This window comes from Acanthochromis polyacanthus, chromosome 23, assembly GCF_021347895.1.
Source record: "Acanthochromis polyacanthus isolate Apoly-LR-REF ecotype Palm Island chromosome 23, KAUST_Apoly_ChrSc, whole genome shotgun sequence".
Taxonomy (NCBI): domain Eukaryota; kingdom Metazoa; phylum Chordata; class Actinopteri; family Pomacentridae; genus Acanthochromis; species Acanthochromis polyacanthus.
Genome location: NC_067135.1, coordinates 20,377,277 through 20,400,306, shown reverse-complemented (window position 1 = coordinate 20,400,306; position 23,030 = coordinate 20,377,277). Strand labels below are relative to the sequence as shown.

Here is a 23,030-nt window from a genome sequence, read left to right as displayed (position 1 = left end):
TGATTGTTTTCTCAGGAATTCATTTATTGTTTTGGTTTATCAAAGGTCAAACCCAAATATATTCAGTTCATTGTCATAAAAACCAAAAAGATTTACATTCATGATGCAGGAATCAGGCAGTGTTTCACTTTTTATCTTAGTTTAGTCAGAAAGATAGTTGATAATGTGTGAATTGTTGCAGCTTGTGAGCCATAAAAGGTTTTAATCTTTGGGGTTGAGTGTCAGAAAACATTTGGAAACCAACATCAACAAACATTCAATAAAGATCATTAAAGGGAAATCCAACTTTTGCATGACAATGTCTAATTAAAGGACATTTATTTCTAACAAATGTGTGATATTCATCCTCTGGAGCTTCTCTTCACATCGTCTTCCACCTGGACTGGTTTGGTCGGGAGCATGTGCAACAAGCATCTGAAAAACTGCACTTTAACATCAATGAATGACACTGAAGTTTAAGTGTTTAAGAGCGAGTGATCCACTTAATGAGTGGATCTCATTTATTTATGCTAGTGGGAACACAAATGCTGTTTCTATGTGATAAACAAAACTTGGTAATAATGACATCTAACCAAGGGCGTCAGATTGTTTGTAAAAGTGGGGGGATGGAGACCACAGCACTTTGAGAAAATGTCGAAGAACGGCGGTAAAATGCCACTAGCTGGGCTTGAACTCATAACCACCGTACCAAAAGCGGAGCCTCAAGCTGTTGAGCTATCGGTATATATGGATAGAGGGGTCTGTGGGCCACTATAGTACTAATTCTTCCGGGCCGAAATTTTGCCCCTGCACGCCTCTGGTCGGAGCTTCCACTTGGCACAGGCGCAAATTTAGCATCTGCACGGTTTTTTTTGTTGTTTTTTTTAACCTCACGAAGGTACGGAAGAGTATTAGGGCCACCCGTGAGAGAAAAAAATGAGAGGGGGTAGATTTTTTTTTCAGCATGAATTTTGAGAAAAAAGTCGAAATGTCGAGAATAAAGTCAAAATATAATGTCGAGAATAAAGTTGAAATATAATGTCGAGAATAAAGTTGAAATGTCGAGAATAAAGTTGAAATATGATGTCGAGAATAAAGTTGAAATCGGATGTTGAGAATAAGTTGAAATAGGATGTCGAGAATAAAGTCGAAATATAATGTCGAGAATAAAGTCGAAATATAATGTCGAGAATAAAGTTGAATTAGGATGTCGAGAATAAAGTCAACCTTTTGGAGGTCTGCAGCCAGCTGCTCTCGCCTTTTGAGACTAACAACCAGCGCGCTGCTTCTACAAAATGCCGTTCAGTCAGTTAGATGAACTAGTGAAATTATACTTCAGACTTGGCTTTAGTAATCAAGAAATACTTTCTCTTTTAGCCCACAGACATACTGTAGTGATAAGTGTTAGAACTTTGAAGAAATTGATGGGATGAAGTAATTGGCTATCACTTTGGGGTCATTGTTTGTTCTGTATGCCTCCATCCATACGACATAGCGACTAAAACCGTCAATACAGCCATTAATGGCAATTCCATATGGCTTCAATTTATCATACGAGTCCATGTTCCACAGTACATTGGGGCCTTTGTTGCTGTAATGCCTGTGTCTCTCAGAGCTCAGTGCATTGAGCTGTTGCTTTTGGTGCGGGTGGCGCGGGTTCGAAACCCAGTTGTAACATTTTGTGAATTTCTCTTTGGAGATTAATAAAGTATCTATCTATCTATCTATCTATCAAACGGAGCGCCCGCCTGAGCTCCACACCTTCAGGATCAAAGAACTTGATTAGCTGTCTTATTGTATCTTGTGATACAACATATCCCCTCTGAACTGCGCGCAGATGCAGCCATCGGTAGCCTTGCATTTGTCCATTACCCGCTATTTCAGCTTGCACGAATGAGGCCACCTCTTCCAACCGTGTGTGGTTTATCCTTCGGAACAGTCGCAGTTTTCGGAAAAGTCTCTTCAAAGTTCTAACACTTCTATCACTACAGTATGTCTGTGGGCTAAAAGAGAAAGTATTTCTTTATTACTAAAGCCAAGTCTGAAGTATAATTTCACTAGTTCATCTAACTGACTGAACGGCATTTTGTAGAAGCAGCGCGCTGGTTGTTAGTTTCAAAAGGCGAGAGCAGCTGGCTGCAGACCTCCAAAAGGTAGACTTTATTCTCGACATCCTAATTCAACTTTATTCTCGACGTTATATTTTGACTTTGTTCTCGACATTTCGACTTTATTCTCGACATCCTATTTCAACTTTATTCTCGACATTATATTTCCACTTTATTCTCAACATCCTATTTCAACTTTATTCTCGACATTATATTTCCACTTTATTCTCGACATTTCAACTTTATTCTCGACATCCTATTTCAACTTTATTCTCGACATTATATTTCAACTTTATTCTCAACATTTCAACTTTATTCTCGACATTTCAACTTTATTCTCGACATTATATTTCAACTTTATTCTCGACATTATATTTTGACTTTATTCTCGACATTTCGACTTTTTTCTCAAAATTCATGCTGAAAAAAAAATTCTACCCCCTCTCATTTTTTTTTTTCTCACGGGTGGCCCTAATACTCTTCCGTACGAAGGTGTGCTGCATGTCTGTGCAACTCTCGGCCGAGTGCGGATGGTGCGTTCAGGAGCGTCGGAATTTCTATACTACTGAAAATAACTGTGTTTACAACAGCTTACATGTGAAGAATTTGAATGTGATGGAGACAAAATGACCCCTGACAAAAAGTGGGGGGGGACACGTCCCCACCGTCCCCCCCTAAACTGACGCCTATGCATCTAACAACTAGTTGACAACAAACTTCTGAAAACCGGCAATGATAAATTTATACATCCTTGCACGTTACAGCGTTTCATCTTGATGGAATTTGTATTATAAATACTGATTTGTTGGTGGCACTGGATGAAAAGTGACACAATACATCCTGTGGGGATTGTGAATGTCTTTACCAAATTTGATGCCAAGCAAAAAATAACACTTGTCTTTATGTATTATGTGTAGTGACATTGAGGAAGTGTTTTCATTTGTACATTTTCATTTTTGACATGTATTTCATTCTAAAAATAAATAGGCAAAGGCACACAGAGAACAATTTGCACTATTTTATTATTTAAACATTCATACCTCACTAAAATGACATCTTTAAAAGTTTAAGTTATACATTCACACTTTTAACACAACAAAACACTTCCTTAATTTATGACAGAGTTGAAATCCTCTTTGAATTGACGTTGTTGGATAAGCATTGAAAAAGATCACTTTATTCAGGTTTGCGATTACATAGGGGTTGTTTTGTCCTTTAGTTGGTCATCCATGTTTTCATATGGAACATCTACAGAAGACAAAACAGGATATATATTAAACCTGCACACAAAGCCAGGCCTCACTCGAAAAGGTTTTAAATGCAGCAGCTCTGATATTGATGCATTTACGGGCTTTCATGGACATTCTTCTTGAAATTAAAATCTGATTATAAACGCAACACAACTAATTAGACTTAAATAACTATCTTAGACATGTGCATTTTCCCTGTGTTACTATTGAAATCTGTTCAATCTGGCAATTATTTAGAAATTATATTTCATTTTGGCTATAATATTTTTAGATTTTTTTCCTTCTTTTTTTTTTTTTACAGAAAATATAAACAATCCTTTTCTGCAATTTCAGGCAAGTATAAAGAAAATTAAACAAATATATTTAATTAAGATTAATAGGAGTCAAATACAACAAGGTAAACCTTTTTGTTCAGACTTTTCTCAGTGTAGGAAAATTCACAGCATCTGTTCATGTTTCCATGCAATTATAATACTAATATTTTTCAAATAGCAATGTCTAAATATGCATTGCAGTTATTTGTCTGTCTTTTGGAGTATTACATGTGTTATTTTAGTATATGTTGTTATATATACACTATCGTTCAAAAGTTTGGAGTCACTTAGACATGTCATTTTTGAAAGAAAGGCAGTTTTTTTTTCAATGTAGAAAACATTAAATAAATCAGAAATACAGTCCAGACACTGTTAATGTGGTAAATGATGATTCTAGCTGGAAACAGCTTATTTTTAATAGAATATCTCCATAGTGATACAGAGGAACATTTCCAGCAACCATCACTCCTGTGTTCTAATGCTACACTGTGTTAGCTAATGCTGTTGAAAGGCTAACTGATGATTAGAAAACCCTTGTACAATTATGTCAGCACATGAATAAAAGTGTGACTTTTCATGGAAACATAAAATTGCTCGGGTGACAACCTTTTGAGCGGCAGTATATATTGTTGTATTTAAATGTAGTTAAATTATTAATTACTAATTCTCACCTGTTGATTTCATGCTGAACTTTTTGTCTTCATGATCAAGTTTTCTGTGGACAGAAAATTGTCAGATGAGTGACTTCAACATGAACATGATTAACACATTTTTCTTGTAGGAAACAGGATTTGGTAATAAAGAGTGAAGGTAAATCAAACAGGTCCCAGCTTCCCAGGGTTGATACAGTTAATACAGTGTTCTCAGCAATTCCTAAAAAGTTTATAAGTTTATTTAGTGATGTAAATGTAATTTTCACTCACCCTCTGAGAGATGAATGAACCTGTTGAATTGGATAAATGTGTTGTGTCCTGGAATGAAAATGAAAGTTTTTGTTCACTGGTCACATCACAACAGCCAAAACATTAGAAACCATTTCATATAATCTAGATTTGCAGTATAAATATGATACATATATTTATTATTATATTTTCTATGTGTATCTGACATATCTGGGCGTCGAAATGAGTTTCATCTGTTTGTTTTTGATGCCATATTACTGCTCATGGAGACTTACTTGGATTTGCGTCTGCAGACACACACGATGGTGGTCACGATGATGATGATGACAGCGGCTGGGACCAAGACCGCAATCAGGATAACCCACTTGATTTCTGCAACAAACAAATACAGTAAATAAATAGAAACAGGCCTTTACGAGATTCAGAGTTTGTATCAGACAAAGATAAAAATAATAAATAGAGATGAAGTCTCAAGAATGAGAAGTCCTTACCATGAGTACTTTTTTGTTATTACTAACAAGTATGCAGTATGAAGATTTTTCTTAGAAAGGAATGCTGCAGTCTGATCCGCTCATTCCATCAATCAGATCAATCCATGCCTTTAAGCTTCTTTATTCCACTTTTTATTTTGAAACCCCTTTTCCTCATGTGTTGCTTGTGGTTTAACTACCTCCCTTTGTCTGTTTCCTTCTTTTGATTGCCCTCATGAGTGTTACCTGTGTCTTGTCTCGCTAATTAGCTTTGTATGTATATACACCTCTAACCTCATTTCACTAATTGCACATCCTCATTTCCTTTCCTTGACTCCTCTCCTTGTGTTTCAGTCCCTCCCACCACAGAGTTGAGCAGTCTTTAGTTTTTGATCCTCTCTCCTCAGTAAGCATTTTAGAAACTGAGATGTCCTTTGTTATGATGCATCAAGATCGATTTTCAGGTCATAGACCAGAAGAGGATCATCTTTGTCTGTGTATTTAGTTTTCCCTGTAAACCTGTGCATCCCTGTAAACTAACCTTCCAGCCTTTGTGCCTTTATATATATATATATATATATATATATATATATATATATATATATATATATATATATATATATATGGATTAGGTTTTTTTAGATTTGTTTCTTTATGGACCTTTTCCTCAGAATTACCATCTGCCTTCTGTTTCTTCACTTAATTGCTTCCCTCAACCTCCCAGTATTTTTTTTGTTTGCTTTTTGTAAAAAGTTATGTCTTTTATTCCCACTACCTGTCTGCCATTTGAGTGTCTGCACTTGAGTTTTTACCTAAACACATTCCTGACACTATCTAGTTAACTCCTGAACAGTGTATGCAGTAGATATCTGATATAGATCCTAAACTGTCAAGTAGTACCATAGTTTGACTCTAGCTTTTGGTTTTAATGTATGTTCTGAAGAGTGAAGCAGATGTTTTTGCAAGACATACCTAATCCTCCTCCTCCTTCTTCCGTTTTTTCCCCCTCACAGTTTACGCCCTCATAGCCGTCTAGACATCGACAGTAGTAACTACTGTCGCTGACATGCTCACATGTTCCACCATTCAGACAGGGGCTACTGAGGCAGGGACTCGCTGCAACACAGAACAAGACATTGAGTTTGTTTAATAGCCTCGGCTGGATCCACTTATCGGCTACATTAGAATGTCAGTGTTAAGGTACAAATAGGAGGTGTAGCAGATAAACAAGCATGAGCACATGCAATACCACGCATTTCACTTTGCAGAATTTTGCCCCTTTTGATGTACTTGTTCTCCACTTCACTAATAACCTTATTCACTCACAAGGCTACAGAAAATGGCATCTTCTTTTGAAAAATCGCATTCTGAGTGTAATTCATTTTAACTTTCAGTGAAATTTGAAATAATGTTGTAGAGCTCCTTTCCCTATGCTTTCATCTTAAAGGGGAACTTCGGTTTTTTTCAACCTGGGGTCTGTTTTCATATGTCATTTCATACATGTGAGTGATGGAGAAATGAATTTTCGACATAGCTCCAGTATTTAGCCAGGCAGGCAGCTTAGCAGCTCAGTTAGCGAAAAGTATGGGGCAACTTGCCCCCCTGCGTCAAAGTCCGCCCTAACGTGCTTTTTTCCCACAATGACCGGCTCAGATAGTCTCAGTGAGTGTCCCACAACATACTGGAGATGAGAAGTGAACGAAAACCTCCACATTACTTGGCGATCGGTATTTGTTGTGATCTGTATCCAAATCTCAGGACGCTAGAAAGCAAATCTCGTTCCGAAAGTTCCCCTTTAATAAGTGTGTCCCTCAGTATCAATGTATGAAATAGCATATGATTTCAAAAATGAAACATTTAATATTTTTGAAAACGTAGGATTAGAAAATACCCCAAAACATTCATACTAAAATAAGATTTAAATCCTTGGGACTTACTCTTTTATTTTTTTTTCCCCAAACAGGTGTGTGTCCCCATAATGTTACTGTGAAATTAGAACTCCCACTACATTATTAATACAACTACACCTTCATGCATACCTTTATAGCAGTCCCGTTTGAAGTTGTAGATGGTGCACACATCGCCATCCGAGCAGGTCTTTGGCTGACACACAGCACCAGTACTGGTGCATTCACAGGACTGAGAGCAGTCCTCAGTGACAAATTTTTCTTTTAGCTGCGTAACAGAGGGGGAGAAGTGAGTTTATGCCAATTATAACCCCAAATAACACAAAGCGCCACAATAGGAGAAAGACTGACGGTGCAACTTACAGGGTAGTATCTGTTGAGGAAGGTACAGCCACACCCTGTGTATGGAACACAAGTGTCCTCACTCATGACAAAGCCTGGAGCACACTGGCACCCTTCCATACAGTTAGGGGTGTCACATTCAGAGGGTGCTGCAAGGTCAGCGCAGGAGGCAGGGCAAGGTGACATACAGGTGGAATAAGTGCTGTTGGCATTGCAGGAGAGGTCTAGGAGAGGATGAGAAATAAGTCAGAACCCTATCATATATATACATTACAACTACCCATTCTGTAAGTTATAGTGTTTTAGAAATGCTGTGTCTAGGTTCCAGGCCCTGACTGATTTTTCCTTTATTCATATACAGTATGAAAACTTAAAAGTGCATTTAAAATTTGAGGTGCACCCTTCCTTACTGTCTACTTTTTGTCGTGATTATATCATTATTATAAAGTACTAGGCAGACTTTTCAAATGTGTCTGCTGTTAAACTGCATTACCCCACATTAATCAGCACGTTGATTTTCATACAGTACACAAATGGATGCCATAAATGGGAAGGCATAAATCGAAAGCCTGCGTTCGAAAACCATCAGCATAAATAATTCATATTCATGATCAAGGTAAACTGGCTAAAAGAAACACACCACTGGCAAGGTTGTAAATCTAAAGTGCTTCTTGTGTTAAGAAGCTCTCCGCATTTTTTCCCCGCTGATATAAATGTAGTGTGACTTGTATGTGTTCAGCATCTTACCACAGCCCAGCTCTTGCCTCCAGGGTCCCAGTTTAATGCCAGCTTCCTGACAGGCTACAGCATATGCTTCATAACTGGCACAGCGCAGTTCTGCACTGCCACTCTCAGCACACAGGTCATACAGACAATCACTGAAAAACATGCACACATACCGAGCATAAGCAAGGGCTGCCAATTTATACCAACAGATATTTTATACAGGGGCAGTTTAAAATTGGGTTGTGATCATGCTTATCATCTCCTCTATTTTACATGCTTTTAAATTATAACTACACCGCAGTCAGTTTCACACACCCCCTCACAAAAAAACTCAAGCTACTCACTCCTGGAAGCTTTTGGGTGGCAGATTGGCATGGCAAGCAAAAAATGGACCCTGGGAGTCAGACAGTGCTCCACACTGATTTCTACTGTTGTAGTTACTGAGTTGAGATTCAGAGCAGTCTGAGGTCACAAATCCTGAATCTGGATCAGCCACCGTCTCTCTCCTAGACAGACAGAAAGGGAAAAGGGCTTTTTTTAGTCATTGTGTCTAACCTGAAGTATATTTTTGACTAAAGTGTTACGGAAGAGGAAGAGACTTGAGAAAGTTACAGTAATGTTCAAATCATTATTACTACATTAGGTGTTATTACGCTTTTCCTGGCTAGTTAATGGTTCATATTCTGTTGAATTTCAACGTATGTATTGCTGTTAGTACCTCTGTGCTCACATTATGCTTTGCTTTGCAGTGATATGTTGCATATCTAAATGTACATAAATGGTTCTGTTTTACGTTTGGTGAGACATAGTGTGAGAGAAGGAGAGGTCACTGCACAGAGTCCCAGTTTAAATCATTTAGAAATGTAACACTTTCACTTCTGGTGAAGCAAGTGATAAAGATGGTCACAAAGAAGTCTTTGGCGTCGTCCACCTAGAACTCCCTAAAATAGTGATTTTAAATTCCAAAATGTAGCTGACAGGTACGAAACGCCGGCTTGGTTGTGTGAGTTGATGTATACATTTTGGAAGATCAATGACTGATATCTCAGAGATACAGCATTATATCCCTATCATTGGTTACCAGACTTTTACTACATGTAATTATTTAATATTTGATAGGTACAGGTAACATATCTGACAGTGAAGCTCTAGTTGACTGTTAAATGCATTTTAGGTTAAATTATGTGGTTTTGCTAAATACATCGTTGGCACTCAACCTCACCAAGGACATAATCAATTAAAAGGTCAGAGTTAAAGCAATAAAAGAATACCCATAGATGATATTCTGGTCTGCAGTAATAAGGACTAGGCAGAGGGTGCTCAATGGGTTTAGGACGTGAGGTTTCACCAACGCACTACGCTGTTGTGGTGTTTTAGAGTTAAGGTTACAGAGAACCATCCCATTCTTCGATGGTTCACAAAGGAGTGCAACCTTATGAAAGGGACAGATCAGGCTGTTAAGAGAAAGAAGCCTTGTCTGTATTTAAAACAGAAAATGTAGCGTTAGAAAATACCTCCAAATATTCCTACTAGTTCTTTTTTGTTTTTGTTTTGTTTGCTTTTGTATTATTTTTTCACTTTTTTTAAAATATTTTTTTATTCCTCGGTTTTCAATTTGTTTAAATATTGTTCCTTACTCTGTTGTAAAAAAAAAAGAAAAAACTAATAAAAAGTGATTTACAAAAATTGAAATCTAACACTTTTTTCTTCACCGTGTGCAGCTTCGCATTTTCAATTGTGTGTAAGCTTTGTTTATGTTTTTTTAAACTCTGCAAGCCAAACACAAATGTTTGCATTAAGCTCATTTAGTTTTTTATTTTATTTCATCAAATTGCTTTAATATTACTCTGAATCAAGCAGTTCACACACAGAAAACTTGTTAGGTTGGTTTTTTTCATAGTAGAAGAACTCTAAGGCTGCAACAACTGTTTTCATCATCAAACATCTTACAAAAAAAATTAATTGAAAACACACTGATTTGCTCTGTCTATAAAATGACATAATAAAGAACAAATGATTATTCCCTGAAACCCAAGTTATAATGTTCAGTAGTCAAGGCCACAACATAATTAGTTTACTAATATAGAAAACTAAAAAGCTGGCAAATATTCATAGAGAATTTGAGATAATTTTTTGCATTTTTGTTTTACAAATGACTATTAACCAATATTCAAAATCTACAAAGCTGTATTTACAGTTACAGCAGCAACCCTGGTTGTGGCCCTTACCTGTGAACATGCACATTTATGGGGAGGTTGTAGCTCCTCAGTCGATGAGCCTGTCGGTCATCGACCCTCCAACTATCTCCAAAATCATTCAGGTTCCTGACCACTGTCCCATCTGGCTTCATGTACTCATTGCTCCTGATGCCATCATAGTTCCCACACAGTCCTCTGACAGAGTTCATATAGGTGCCAGGGAGGATGATTTCTAATACACAAACAGAGAGATGTAGGAGGAAGGTGAACAGTTTCATAAACAAGCCAAAAAAGGAGTCAGTTATTGAGGACAGAACTGTTCTGTTCCTTTACCTCCGCGACTTTTGCCATCGAAGCGTACAGTGAGACCAAAGTCGGTGGTGAGCTGCACCTGCTTGGAGTTCATTGTGATGGTCAAACCGTCAACTGGACTGAGAGGAGGTGCTACACGCTCCCCATTTACCTAGAGGAGGTACAATATGATTGCAATATGTCATTTTAGTCCACAAAACAGACAAAAGAAATATGGTGCATTGATCAGACAAAGATACCAAACTGACCAGGACTTTGTTCTTCTGCTGAAAGCGAACATCAACATCGTAAACATCTATGTACATCTCATTCAGGTATGACACCTTCTTGTTTCCGCTCCCTCTGATATTCTTTCCCCGCACTGTCAGGGGCAACAGGGAATCATCAAGGTCGTGGGTCTTAGTTAGCACGTAGGTGTAGGGACCCTGGAAATGATGGGTGAAACCATCAAATGTTCGGTGATGAGGATCCCCATGAAGCATGCACGTATTGAATTCTAGAGAAGATGACAATCAGAACAGATAGGTTATGCTCAAAACAATACAAAAATGTACATTCTTGTTGCTGGACTTTTCCATTCAGTGTTTTCACAGTTTAACATCTCCAAACTGTACACTGCTGGCAGTTACAACAGCTGCATGAATATGACAGATGAAGCGCTTCAGAGCGATGGACTCACTTGTGGGTTTGCAGTGAAGATCTCCATCTTTGTCTAGAGCGCACACTGAGTTAGAATTACAGCTGTGGTCCTTACATGTGATTTGGCCACCAAGGTTACATCTACATGATTCAGCACATGTATCTGTCAGCCATGAGTCTCCCACCTACACACAGACATACACAGAGAGACTTATTTAAATTTATTGACGCGTCACATTGCATTGCAAATACAGCTGGAATATGAATTAAAGGACATGAATTTAGTCATATTTATGGATTTGTCTGCAACCTTTTATTGTTTATAGCAGTATGGTTTAGATAGGGGTGCTAAAATCCGAATCCTACCTCTGCATTATACTTACAATAACAGAAACTAACAAAGATTAATGAGTAAATGTGTCTTTTATAGGGCTTATATTTCACTTGGGTTTTAATTTATTTGACTTATTTTCTAAGTAAGTTTGGCTTAACCCCTTAGTCCCTGAGCCCTGTTTTTGAGGCATCTACTCTTAGTCCCTACAGCCCCCGCCGGTGGGGGCTGTAGGGACTAAGACCCTGTAAGTAAAATTTTGACCACTTTTAGCCCTCATTACAGGTTGATAACGGTGAAGCAATCCCAATCATTGGGGGATTGTATCAGAGACTGTTGGGTAGGGTAGAGTACAGATCTTAACGAACAGTTCCTGGTATACGAGTGGATGTAGACCCTACCTTTTGTTTAGGTCTCTGCTAAGATTTTTGCACCTTCAGTAGTTTTAACCTGCATGTGTTTCTGATTTCAATATTCAGCCTCACTCACATCATGGTACTCTCCGTTTGAGTCCAGACAGCCACATTTGTCCAGAGGAACACAGTTGTTGTCACTGAGGACAAAGCCGGCATCGCACTGGCAGCCCTCCACACAGGTGGTTGGAGGGAGGTGGCAGAACATGGGGAAGAGATCGGAACATGTGGCGGGGCAGGGGGGCGTACAGTCTGAGTAGTGGCTGTTAACAGGGCATGGCATGGCTGCAAGGAGGTGAGAGAATCAAGCATGAAAACAAAACAAAAAAACTACAATAGTTCCTTTATTTGAATGAATAGTTGGTGTTACTCACGGCAGAAGGTGCTGTTTCTCCAGCTGATGGTAACTCCAGCGCTCTGACAGGCCTGAGCATACGCCTCCACGTTGTCACAGAGCGTCGCCTGCATGCCATTATACTCACACATGTCGTAGATGCAGTTATCCAGGAAAGCCTCTGCGTTTACCAGAGAGTGGCAGGGCTTGAAACGGTCAGAGAGGATGACCTCAGCACACTGAGCATTGAAAAGAGTCTCTTCATCTGCGGTGCAATTGGGGTGGATGTCTGGACGAGTGTCTGGCTGACAGCTGCAGAGGAGAATGTTTGGATAACTAGTTCAGTCAGGGTCAGGGCAGGGATGATGCAGTGTTACCTCTTTGTGATTTAGCTGATGTACAGTAGAAACTCCTGCTGTTGTAGTTGTGCCAGTTTGTGCCTCTTACATAAAATGGATCACAGAGGTAACCCTTGGTTTATCTAAATGTTCATTAACTGGCGATGTCTGAAAAACCCAGAAGGATTAAAGATCATTGTGTCTAGAATTCACAAAGAATACTTTAAAAAGTTTGATTAAATAAATGCTTGTATTCTTCAAACTTTGCTGAGTGTTCAACTTTTAGGTAAACTGTGACCCAAATGTATACAATGTAAACATTATATTTAGTATAAGAATGTGTTTATTATCGCAACAGAAACCAGTGTGTAATCGTTGTTACCCAGGGTCACTGTCTCCATCTGATTTCCAGCTGTTGCCCAGTTCAATCACATCCTTGGCCGGTTTGTTGTTGGGCATCAGGTCGTCATCAGAAGAGTCGCTGTTGTAATTTCCACACATGCCACACACCTGGAGAGGAGGCAGGTGGAACACACTTATTTCATTGTTTTGGGGAAACCTTGACAAGTGTGCATCTTATAAAATTTTAAATCCTCTAACTTTAACAAACTACATTTAGAGTAAAACAAATGTCAAAATTTTTTGCAAGAGTCATATTTTACAGACTATAATCGTTAGAACAATGGCAAAAAGGATAATTTCTTGATTATATATATATATAACTGCTGGTTATACCATAATATCATATATCAATAGATTATTATTGCTCAAGCATTAATGTAAAAGTGGAATTTTACTGCTGTAGTAACTAACCACCTGCAACTCGGAATGGCAGAATCAGAATCATTAAAATACAAACGACACACCACCCTGCTCGATGTTGAGAGATTAGATGGATGGGCAATAAAAAAAGAGATCATTAAATTGTCTTTTATTTTAATACCTTGTTGAAATAATCTCCAGGAATAGTGATCTCCAGGTGGTGGACTCCATCAAACTTCACCTGCAGACCAAAGTTTGTGTCCAAAAGATTGTAGGATCCACTGCTTATCACTTTGGCTCCGGCCACGTCAATGGAAATTGGGGTTCGCACCCGCCGTCCATTCAGCTAAGATAAAAGAGAAAACATTTCAGTCAGCCACTGCCCATTTCATAATGTTCATTTCATATTTGTTTTCTGTAGTTATTACTAAATACCCATGAATCTAAAATTGTGTTTCTTACCAGAACTCTGCGACCCTTTTGCAGTTCAACTACAGTGTCATGGGGCAGGTAGACTGTCACAGAGCGAACATAGGAGGCTTCTGGTTGACCGCGTTCCTCATTTTTAGCCACTATTTTGAAGGGAGTTACGCTGGTGGTATTACATACCTAAGGGATTCAGAGAAAGAATATGAAATATGTTTTAGTTTTTAGGTTTGCTACTGTTTCAGAACGATTTCAAACAGAAAAGCAAGCAGTGACAAAATCATGACAGATGTGTATAAAGTTCTAAAGTGAGATACAGTCAAATTCATTCCATACCTCCACAAGAGTGTAAGTGCAGGTGCCCATGAATGTGTGCATTACACCATCAAAAGTGTAGTAATGAGGATCTCCAGCTACATGACATACTCCTTTACCTGAAGTAAAAAATAAGACTCAATGAATAACAATGGCACAGCTTCTAGTGCCATCAGTGAGTCCTTTAATGTGCAGTCTATAGTTTAGTGTACCTGTAGAGTGACAGTCCAGCACTCCTTCCACCACTTTACACTCCTGGGCAGGGCTGCATTGCCAGGGCTCACAGGTAATGTTGCCGTTGCCATTGCATTTACAACGCTCTGAGCAGTCAGTCTCTGAAAACCAAGTGTCTCCAGCCTACACAATTAGCCAAAAATGCACATAAGTCAAACACAAAACATATCAACATAAAATATACACCGATCAGCTACAACATTCCGACCACTGACGTGAAGTGAATAACATTGATCATCCTGTTCCAATACAATGTTCTGCTGGGAAACCTTAAGTCCTGACATTCAAATGGTGCAGGAAATATGACAGAGCTAAGGTGTTCACCCAGGTTCCACATTCCCGAGATCCAAATCTTATTGAGCATCTGTGGGATGTGCCAACATGAGCCTGATCTAGGTAGGTCCCACCCTGCAACCCACAGGACCCTCAAAATTCACTGCCACCATCCCAATGTCACAGGACATCCCGAGAGGTCCTGTGTCCATGCCCCACTGGGTCAGAGGAGTTTTAGTAGTATAAAGGGGACCAACACAATATTAGGGAGGAAGTCATGAGGTTTTGTTTCATCAGTGTATATTCTTTTTACATCAGCCCTGCCCTATAGCACACCTACCGGCCTGTACTTTCCATCTTCATCAGTACATCCACACTCATTGATTGATACACATTTGTCTCCACTGAGGACAAGGCCAGGGTCACAGATGCAACCCTCCACACAGGGATGGTTGCAGGAGCCTCCAGGGCCTGCAGGGTCCTGACAACTGGGTTGTTCGCAGGCAGGGCCACATGGGGTGTAATGACTGCCAGGGGGGCACTTCAGAGCTGACAGGAGACAGAAGGATATTAGTCATCAAGTTATAAATCAGATAATCACCAAAAAAATAAGTATGCAATAACATGACACAGCAAAAATATTTATCTTTCCATCAATTAGCTACACCGTTTATCCTAAAACCTTGAGTGATAGTTCTGGTTTGACGGCTTGTCCTGAAATGACCAAATACTGCCAAATACACAAACAGAAAGAGACTTACGACAGAAGGTAGTGTTCCTCCAGGGGATGGGTACTCCTGCAGCAGCACACATATCAGCATAGCTCTGTATGGCCTGGCACAGGTCAACAATCTCACCTCCAGTGGCACACATGTCATACACGCAGTTTCCAAAGTATGGCTCAGGGGGCACAACAGAGTGGCATTCCTTAAAGATTCCTGAGGTTAGGATCAAACATAAAGTTGAAATGTTAATTTTCAGCATATATTAGGCTACTTCATTAGGTGACAAAGGCCATCCAAAACATTCTTAGGGAAAGGGAAAAGTCAGGCTTGAAAGGATTACTACAGTTAACACCATGTACTTAGACTTCACATTACCATATTAATATCACTGTTGTTTTATCACTTGTGTTGATGAAACAATGTCTTCATTCATAGAGCACCCCAGATTTTCCTCTATGAGACAAGTTAGCATCATCACCACTCCCTGCTGTGCTGATTTTGTTGCTTCCTCATTGAGAGTAATGAGGGCAGACACTGAGCATCAATCTTTTACAGCTTCAGATACATTAAATTGTCAATTCCAATGACTCCTGTGATAATGAGTGCAATGGAAGGTCTGTAAAATGTTTGTCTTCAACTTTAAGCACTCTGTGTGTGTTTGTATCATACCATTGGGATCAGTGATCTTGCCACAGCTGGTGGGCTTATTGGCCTCTTCTTCCACCTTTTCATCACAGTCTTCCTGTCCTCCACCGTTAGTACAGCTGAAAAGGAGGTAAATCATTCAATATAAAGGAGTAAAGTCGTTTTTACATGTTTATGTACACACAGATGGTTGTCAATTGTTTCTGGTACCCCAAAGGAATTGTCTCACAAAACATCTCAGTTTGAGAGAAATGCTATTTTTGGTAGCTAATTATTTCCCTCTGTCTCAAATTTGCAGTTTGTGTATCTCTCTTAAGCTACTGTTAGTGACCCATTTTGCGTGCAGATGTTGTACATTAAAAGTCTTAAGTCTTAATAAGGGCAACTATAAATTATGGGTAAAGAGAGGTCTAAATAACATGGACACCTGTTGTGTTGCCATACTTAGTGATGTAAAGATAGATGAGACAAAGACAAATGGTAACATGTACAAACAACTGCTTTGTGTATATTTTATAAAGAACTGTAACAAATTGAGATCTGGGTTTGCTCTGCTTTATGACTCACTCAGGCCGTGGGTCAGGAACCTCCCAGCTATCTCCCAGCTCATTGCTGTTAGCGGCTGGTGTATTGTCTGGTTTCAAGTTGTCATCTTTGGAGTCTCCATTAAAATTTCCTGTGGACAATAAACACTTAGACTCAATTCATTGCAGTGAGTCAACATGTCAAGGAAGACAAATAATAATTTGTTTTGGTCCTTACCACACAAACCACAGAGCAGGCCATTGTAGGAGTTTGGAACAGTGACGTCAGCATGGTGGTTACCGTCAAAACGCACCCTCAAGCCGAAGGTTGTCTCCACGACGACAAACTTTCCACTTAAATAGATCTTAACTCCACTGATGGTGGTGACAGGTGGAACAACCACTGTTCCATTGACCTGCAGAACAGAGAGAGACTTATCGTGACAATGTTGTTGTTGATTTGTCAAGGCAGTTAAAGCAGTGGTTATCGAGGATCATTCCAATGTCCTGTTCTTGACGGACCAGCAGTCCAAACACATTTATCATTTGCAACAAAGTTTATGAAAAACAGTATTCTGTATCAGGTAACATACCTGGACTGTGCGGCCCTGGCCAAGGATGATAGTTTCACCATTCACATTGATCACCACGGCCCGGACATACGAAACCTTCTTATTACTTCCTCTGTGTTCATTTTGAGTGTCAACAGTGAAATATGGCAAGCCAGAGGACTCATTGCAGGGTTTGGTCAGGGTGTAGGAGCAGGCTCCCATATAATTGTGAGTGTGTTTATCAAAGGTGTTGTAATGAGGGTCACCAGACACAGAGCAGATACCACTTCCTAGAGAAGAGAGGAAGGAACTGAGTTGTCTTGACTGTTGCTTGATTTCACACTGTTGTCTTGTTGAGGGATAATTCATTCAGACACTGTCAGTCAATTTGTATATGTAATGAAAATAAATTTGTCTGTGTGTTTTTGTTTATGCATTTAACATACCCAGAGGGCGGCATTGGTATTCTCCATCATGGAGCTGGCAGCTCTCGGTGGTTGGTTTACAGCTGGTATTATGACACTGGATCAGACCTCCACTCTGACACTTGCACTTCTGCTCACAACCTTCCACGTACCAGTCATCACCCACCTGATAGTACATCCCACAGAAACAGAAGCATGTTTGACCAAGCAACAATTTCATGAGATAAAATAACAATATTTTCTTGTAGATGCATAATATACTATATTGTTAGCCTAGCCGCGCTAGACCCAGCTCTTACGACGCAAGGGTCTAGTTACCTTCGGCAGGGAGGGAGGCAGGCTAAAAGGTTGTCTTTCAAATCACTCTGCAGCAATTGGGTAGGTATACAATCAATCAGCGCAACGAATAGGCTGATGTAGTTCCAAGAGCGCCGGAAATCAGAGGATGCGGTAGTTCGGTGAAGCCTTATTTATACAGTCAATGGGTGAAGCTCAAGTATATTACAGACATGTTAACAGAAAGATTATTCAGAGTCGGTGCTAATGGAGCTCAACGACTGTTGTCGTTTTTGTTGTTGACCCTGGCAGAGAATTAAATTTGTTGCCATAGTTTGTCTAGCGCGGTTAGACGAGTTGTTTCCGGTTGTTTCTGTCAGAATCGTCGCGCCTCTGTCGTCACTTAGTTACGCCCGCCTTCTGACTCTACACTTCATGGTGATTCGTCGGCCAGTTTTAGGAGCATCCAACCTCGAGGCTTACCGAGGGTAACTAGACCCTTGCGTCGTCAGAGCTGGGTCTAGCGCGGCTAGGCTACTATATTGTCCCACTTGGGGAAATTTGTCTTGGACTGTTGTTTCAGGATAAAGGGAATGTGATTAGATGTTTTTTTTTTTTTTACTTACAGGATGATAAGATCCACTGGTGTCCACACAGCCACAGTCTTTCAATGCCACACATTTGTCACCGCTGAGAATGAAACCTGGGTCACAGTCACAACCCTCCACACATATGTCCTCACAGCCAGGTGGTCCAACCACACCCACACATGTCTCAGGACATGAACTGACACACAGTGAGTAGGAGCTGTTAGGTGGACATTCCAGGGCTGCATGGAAGAACAGAGGGATGGAGAAAGGGATGAATGGTGGGCAATGGAAGAGTAGGAAAGATGTGGATGAATTGATTAATTGGAGGCAGAAGGAATCAAAGGTGGGGTAAGTTAAAGACCAGGATAAAAAAAAAAAGGTCTCTTCTTTGGGTTTGGATAGGATCATGGTGAATGTTGGAGCTTGTTCTGGTTTAACAGCATGTTCTGGATGCTGTAACTTACTGACTGAAGGAGGGAGAATTTCTCTCCTGAAGTGTTACTGTGGGTAAACTATATGTACAGTTACTATGGCAGACACACCGAATGGGTGTAGGTATGTGATTCACTTCAATAGTCATATTTGCACTGGAAAAAAATTGCTTCCAACAGTCCATCAATAGAATGCTGGCAGCACTCATAGTTTTATGTTAAAGTCTACTACAGCACAAGAGGGAGCATCATCTTCCTGGCTATCCCAAAGCTAATCTTTCTGGTTTTCCACAATTTCTGCATTTTAGCATTTTATTAGCAATATTATATAAAAAAAATAACCCAACACATTCTCTGGCTCTGTTGTGAAATTAAGAGAAAGAACAAACAATCCTGTTGGAAAAACAAGTTTGCTATATTGAAATATTGAGGGCTTACGGCAGAAGTCTGGAGTCCTCCACTGGTCCACCGTGGCCCCAGCTCTGTGGCATGCATCAGTGTAGGCCTCCAGTTGGTTGCACAGCACATGCTGCTGGCCGTGGAACTGACACATGTCAAACACACAACTCTGGAAGAATGGAGTAGGATCCACCACATTGATACATTCCCTGGAATTGAGAAAAACACTTGCTCAGTTTGAGGAGGAGAAGGTAGATGGCGTAGAGCACTGAACGCTTGATGAACTATATAGGAAAAATAATTCTCATATATGCACTTTTCCTGAAAACGGTACCAGTTTTTCTCCACTTCTGTTGGAGTTCTTTAAGCTCAGGTAGGTAGGTAGCTTCTTCAAGTACCTTGGAGGACTTGTTACATTTATTTAGTCGATTTAGCCTGAAGCCTGCTGTGCCGAAAGAGGGAATTTCCTATTATATTTGTCTAACTTGTTGTTTAATGCTTAATTTGAGACATGTAAGGAAATGATTGACAGTGGAGGCCTTTCAGTTGATGCAGTAAGGTGTCACAGCCTCTAAGTCTTGAGGTGTTAAAATCATGGTTGTGGTTTGGTTCCTTTAAAGTTCCTCCCTAAGCGTGTTTGTTCTGTGGTGCAGCTCAGAGTCCGGTGCTGCTTACTGTTAACACTCCAAAGTGAGTTTTCACTGCAGATCAATCACACTTCTCAGCGTACCTGTAATGGTTTCTTAACTAGTTAACAATCTATAAAACAGTTTGTAAAATATTATTGATGATCATGTCATGGTGATGTCATTGAGGGTTTGTCAGTTTTTGGAGACTACAAAGTAACAGGAGAAATTTAGTTTTGGGATTTATCAGTACTACTGACACTATTGCCCTGTGTAGCTGTGTTTAGTCAGGTACCTCTAAGCACTGTAAGAAACTGGAATATGTCAGTAAAAATGGGAAGAAAAGCTTTGTTCTCACCTGAAGGGTCCAGCAGGATCTTTAATTTTGCCACATTTATCTGGTTTCACCACCTCAGTTTCAAGTTCAGGGTCACAGTCTGGATCGGGCTTTGTGTCTGGGGTACACCTGATCAATAGAACAGAAAGCACAGTAACATTTAACTTCTCAAATCAATTGCACATTCACTTGAATTAATCTTTAGGAAATTGGGTTGACAGAAGAATGCGAGGACAGCAGGAAGATAGTATTGAACTGAATTGAATTGAATTGAATTGAACTGAATGAAACTGAATTTACTCTTCCTCTCGGCCAATGTTAGCATCTAAGGATGAGGGGTGTATACAAGGATGGATACGTAGGATATGATGTGTTGTTTTTATTTTATTTTCATTCCCTTTCTATTGCTATCTAATTGGACATAGAGATTATAAAGTCCAACTATGAGTCACACACAACTTAGTTGCATGCCTAAAGGAAGTTCAAAGTAAATCTGCAAATTCTCAGATTACAGCACAAAGATGAATGTGTAGAAACTCACGTGTCATCCTCGTCCTCATCTGTCTGCCAGCTGTTCCCAAAGTCATTGACATTTCCTACCAGAGTGCCATCTGGTTTAGTGAAGTCATTGTCTGGGTTTTCATCATAGTCCCCACAGAGACCGCACATCTGGTCGTAGTAGGTGCTGGAGGGACAAGAACAATGTGGATTAACAGATGAGGCCTTAAAATGTAAGACTTACAAGACCAAGTATTGTTTGGCCCTTTAATTAAATCAAAGAAATCTCTTCATCTGATACAATAAGCCAAGGCATTGTCAATAGATGACACATAAGGAAGGCGGATCTACTGAAAATAACAATTCTCTATAAGCTTTGAACTACAGCTTGCAAAGATAATCAGCAGATTTCTTAAACAACTGTCATGAACTGATCTCTTTAGTTGTGTCAACCTGCACTGAGAATAAACTATGACCTTCAGCAGTTAAAATAGACTCCCACATATATGCTCTTCAGATCTTGTCTTTTGAATTGAAAATATATGGTGTATCTGGACCCTGGACATTTCAGAGGAGGTGCAACTGTGTTTCGGATCATTTTAAAGACAAATATGTTTATGAATTCATGTGATTATTCCAAGACCCTATGACTAAAACTGATTGCATTTACTGTTTGCTCTACAAAAAACAGACGTGTCTGTGTAGATTCTCAGTCATCCAGGTCGTGGTAATCCTTGGAGCAGTAAAATGCAACTGGCCTCATCTTTTCAGTTGATGAAGACATTTCAGCCCTCGTCCAAGAGGTTTCTTTAATTCTCTGGCCCATTATTGACCTGGGACATGCCTCAAGGTGTGAAGATGTGAATGGTTGTAAAACCAGGTGGTCCAACAGTAACACCAGTAATAAAGGCTATGGGGCTGGCCCTTTGCACAACAAAGAATGTCCATCTGTCATGTCTGAAGTGACTAAATGCTGGTTTGTTGCTTTGAGTAGTATCTGCTGTGCTCTGTTGATCTGCTTTAAGGCCAGTAATGTACACATTCTGGGTTGAGAAAGCAGATGCTTTGAAAAAGGGATGAAGAATATCATATATGTCATGTTGGAACAGCCATCCCTAAACAGAGGAGGGGGTCTACCATGCTGTTTATTGAGCACCTCTTATGCAGTAATAAGATCTCACCCCAGAAAGTTTAATTCCCTCTAGACGAGCCACATGACGATTTTAATGCATTTTTGAATTGTGTCATATTTCTTGTTATCTTATAAAATTCTACAACTTTCACATATTGGAGCAGCTGTTTACAAAGCAAATTCCATGCAGGAATATTAAATTCATGATTCTATTAATCATTTCAGACAAATACCGGGCTTTGCAAAAGTTCTGTTACACGGTTGCATGATCTTTAGAGACGTTTACATGTCGGAGTGAAAAATTCCATTAAACAAACTGAAAGTTCTACCTTATAGGCAGGTGTCCTTAATACAGTTTTTTTCTCCGGTGAAGTTGTATCAAGATGGAAGTCTAAAGAGTTGAGATATCTGCTCTCCTTCATGCTGGCCACAACAAGTCTGACAGAGCCAAGCAGCTGAACATCAGGCGGATGACCGTCCACAGAGTCGCGGAGAGGCTGAAGAATGGTGAAGATCTTTTAGTGATCTTTCAAGAATGGTGAAGACCTGAAAGATCTTCACCATTCTTTAGCCTCTCCGCGACTCTGTGGACGGTCATCCGGCTGATGTTCAGCACAAAGGAGAGCAGATATCTCAACTCTTTTGACTTCCATCTTGATACAACTTCACCGGAGAAAAAAATTTGTATTAAGGACACCTGCCTATAAGGTAGAACTTTCAGTTTATTGAATGGATTTTTTCACTCCGACATGTAAGCGTCTCTAAAAATCATGAAACCGAGTGTAACAGAAATTTTGCAAAGCCCGGTATGTGGAATGATAAAAGACACAGCAAAATGCACAAAGGTTTATGAATATATTTCACCAGTAATAGAAGAGTTTCCACAGCAAAAACAACAAAAGAGTAACAATTCAGTAAAAACAATAAGATTACAATGTCATATGTATAAAAAAGGGCATTTAAAATGTCAAAATACCTTTAAACAAACTTGTATACTAACCTTGGAACTGTGATCTGAGCATAATGGTCTCCATTCCAACGCACCCTCAGACCAAAGGTTGTCTGCACGGTGACGAACTGACCAGCGAGAGTTATAGACATGAGAGGAGAGGGGGAATGAGGCAAGGCTACCTGCAGTCCGTTCACCTGCCAAAGAGATGGAGAAAGAAATGACATGAGGCAATGCTACACAGAAGCTGCAGGTTAAATCAGTATTAACCACATATTATCAGTTTATTGGGTTGGTTTACTGTTTCCAATTTTAAATTTCATGGATAAGCTGATACAACACTGACACT

The 23,030-nt window shown here is 39.6% G+C and overlaps 1 protein-coding gene and 1 long non-coding RNA gene across 2 annotated transcripts in view; both read right to left on the bottom strand.

Annotated features, from left to right (window-relative positions):
- Positions 1 to 3,090: 3,090 nt before the first annotated feature.
- LOC127532286 (uncharacterized) lies at positions 3,091 to 4,617 on the bottom strand. Its single transcript, XR_007939657.1, has 3 exons — positions 4,575 to 4,617; positions 4,323 to 4,366; positions 3,091 to 3,335 (listed from the first exon to the last, which is right to left on the bottom strand). It is a non-coding gene; the product is annotated as an uncharacterized LOC127532286 (long non-coding RNA).
- A 150-nt stretch (positions 4,618 to 4,767) lies between these two features.
- The window catches only part of zanl (zonadhesin, like), a 56,503-nt gene continuing 38,240 nt past the window's right edge, over positions 4,768 to 23,030 (bottom strand). Inside the window, exons 53-81 of the mRNA XM_051944241.1 lie at positions 22,733 to 22,878; positions 20,644 to 20,787; positions 20,124 to 20,231; positions 19,179 to 19,348; positions 18,346 to 18,548; positions 17,465 to 17,609; positions 17,061 to 17,308; positions 16,706 to 16,883; positions 16,511 to 16,619; positions 15,968 to 16,062; positions 15,335 to 15,511; positions 14,914 to 15,122; positions 14,279 to 14,423; positions 14,088 to 14,185; positions 13,788 to 13,934; positions 13,507 to 13,671; positions 12,946 to 13,073; positions 12,266 to 12,537; positions 11,968 to 12,176; positions 11,188 to 11,332; positions 10,757 to 11,004; positions 10,530 to 10,659; positions 10,227 to 10,428; positions 8,343 to 8,504; positions 8,020 to 8,150; positions 7,294 to 7,496; positions 7,063 to 7,198; positions 5,996 to 6,139; positions 4,768 to 4,925 (exon numbers count right to left, since the gene is read on the bottom strand). Coding sequence (XP_051800201.1) covers positions 4,825 to 4,925; positions 5,996 to 6,139; positions 7,063 to 7,198; positions 7,294 to 7,496; positions 8,020 to 8,150; positions 8,343 to 8,504; positions 10,227 to 10,428; positions 10,530 to 10,659; positions 10,757 to 11,004; positions 11,188 to 11,332; positions 11,968 to 12,176; positions 12,266 to 12,537; positions 12,946 to 13,073; positions 13,507 to 13,671; positions 13,788 to 13,934; positions 14,088 to 14,185; positions 14,279 to 14,423; positions 14,914 to 15,122; positions 15,335 to 15,511; positions 15,968 to 16,062; positions 16,511 to 16,619; positions 16,706 to 16,883; positions 17,061 to 17,308; positions 17,465 to 17,609; positions 18,346 to 18,548; positions 19,179 to 19,348; positions 20,124 to 20,231; positions 20,644 to 20,787; positions 22,733 to 22,878 — 4,698 coding nt within the window. The 3' untranslated portion in view covers positions 4,768 to 4,824. The remainder of the gene's footprint in view (positions 4,926 to 5,995; positions 6,140 to 7,062; positions 7,199 to 7,293; positions 7,497 to 8,019; positions 8,151 to 8,342; positions 8,505 to 10,226; positions 10,429 to 10,529; positions 10,660 to 10,756; positions 11,005 to 11,187; positions 11,333 to 11,967; positions 12,177 to 12,265; positions 12,538 to 12,945; positions 13,074 to 13,506; positions 13,672 to 13,787; positions 13,935 to 14,087; positions 14,186 to 14,278; positions 14,424 to 14,913; positions 15,123 to 15,334; positions 15,512 to 15,967; positions 16,063 to 16,510; positions 16,620 to 16,705; positions 16,884 to 17,060; positions 17,309 to 17,464; positions 17,610 to 18,345; positions 18,549 to 19,178; positions 19,349 to 20,123; positions 20,232 to 20,643; positions 20,788 to 22,732; positions 22,879 to 23,030) is intronic.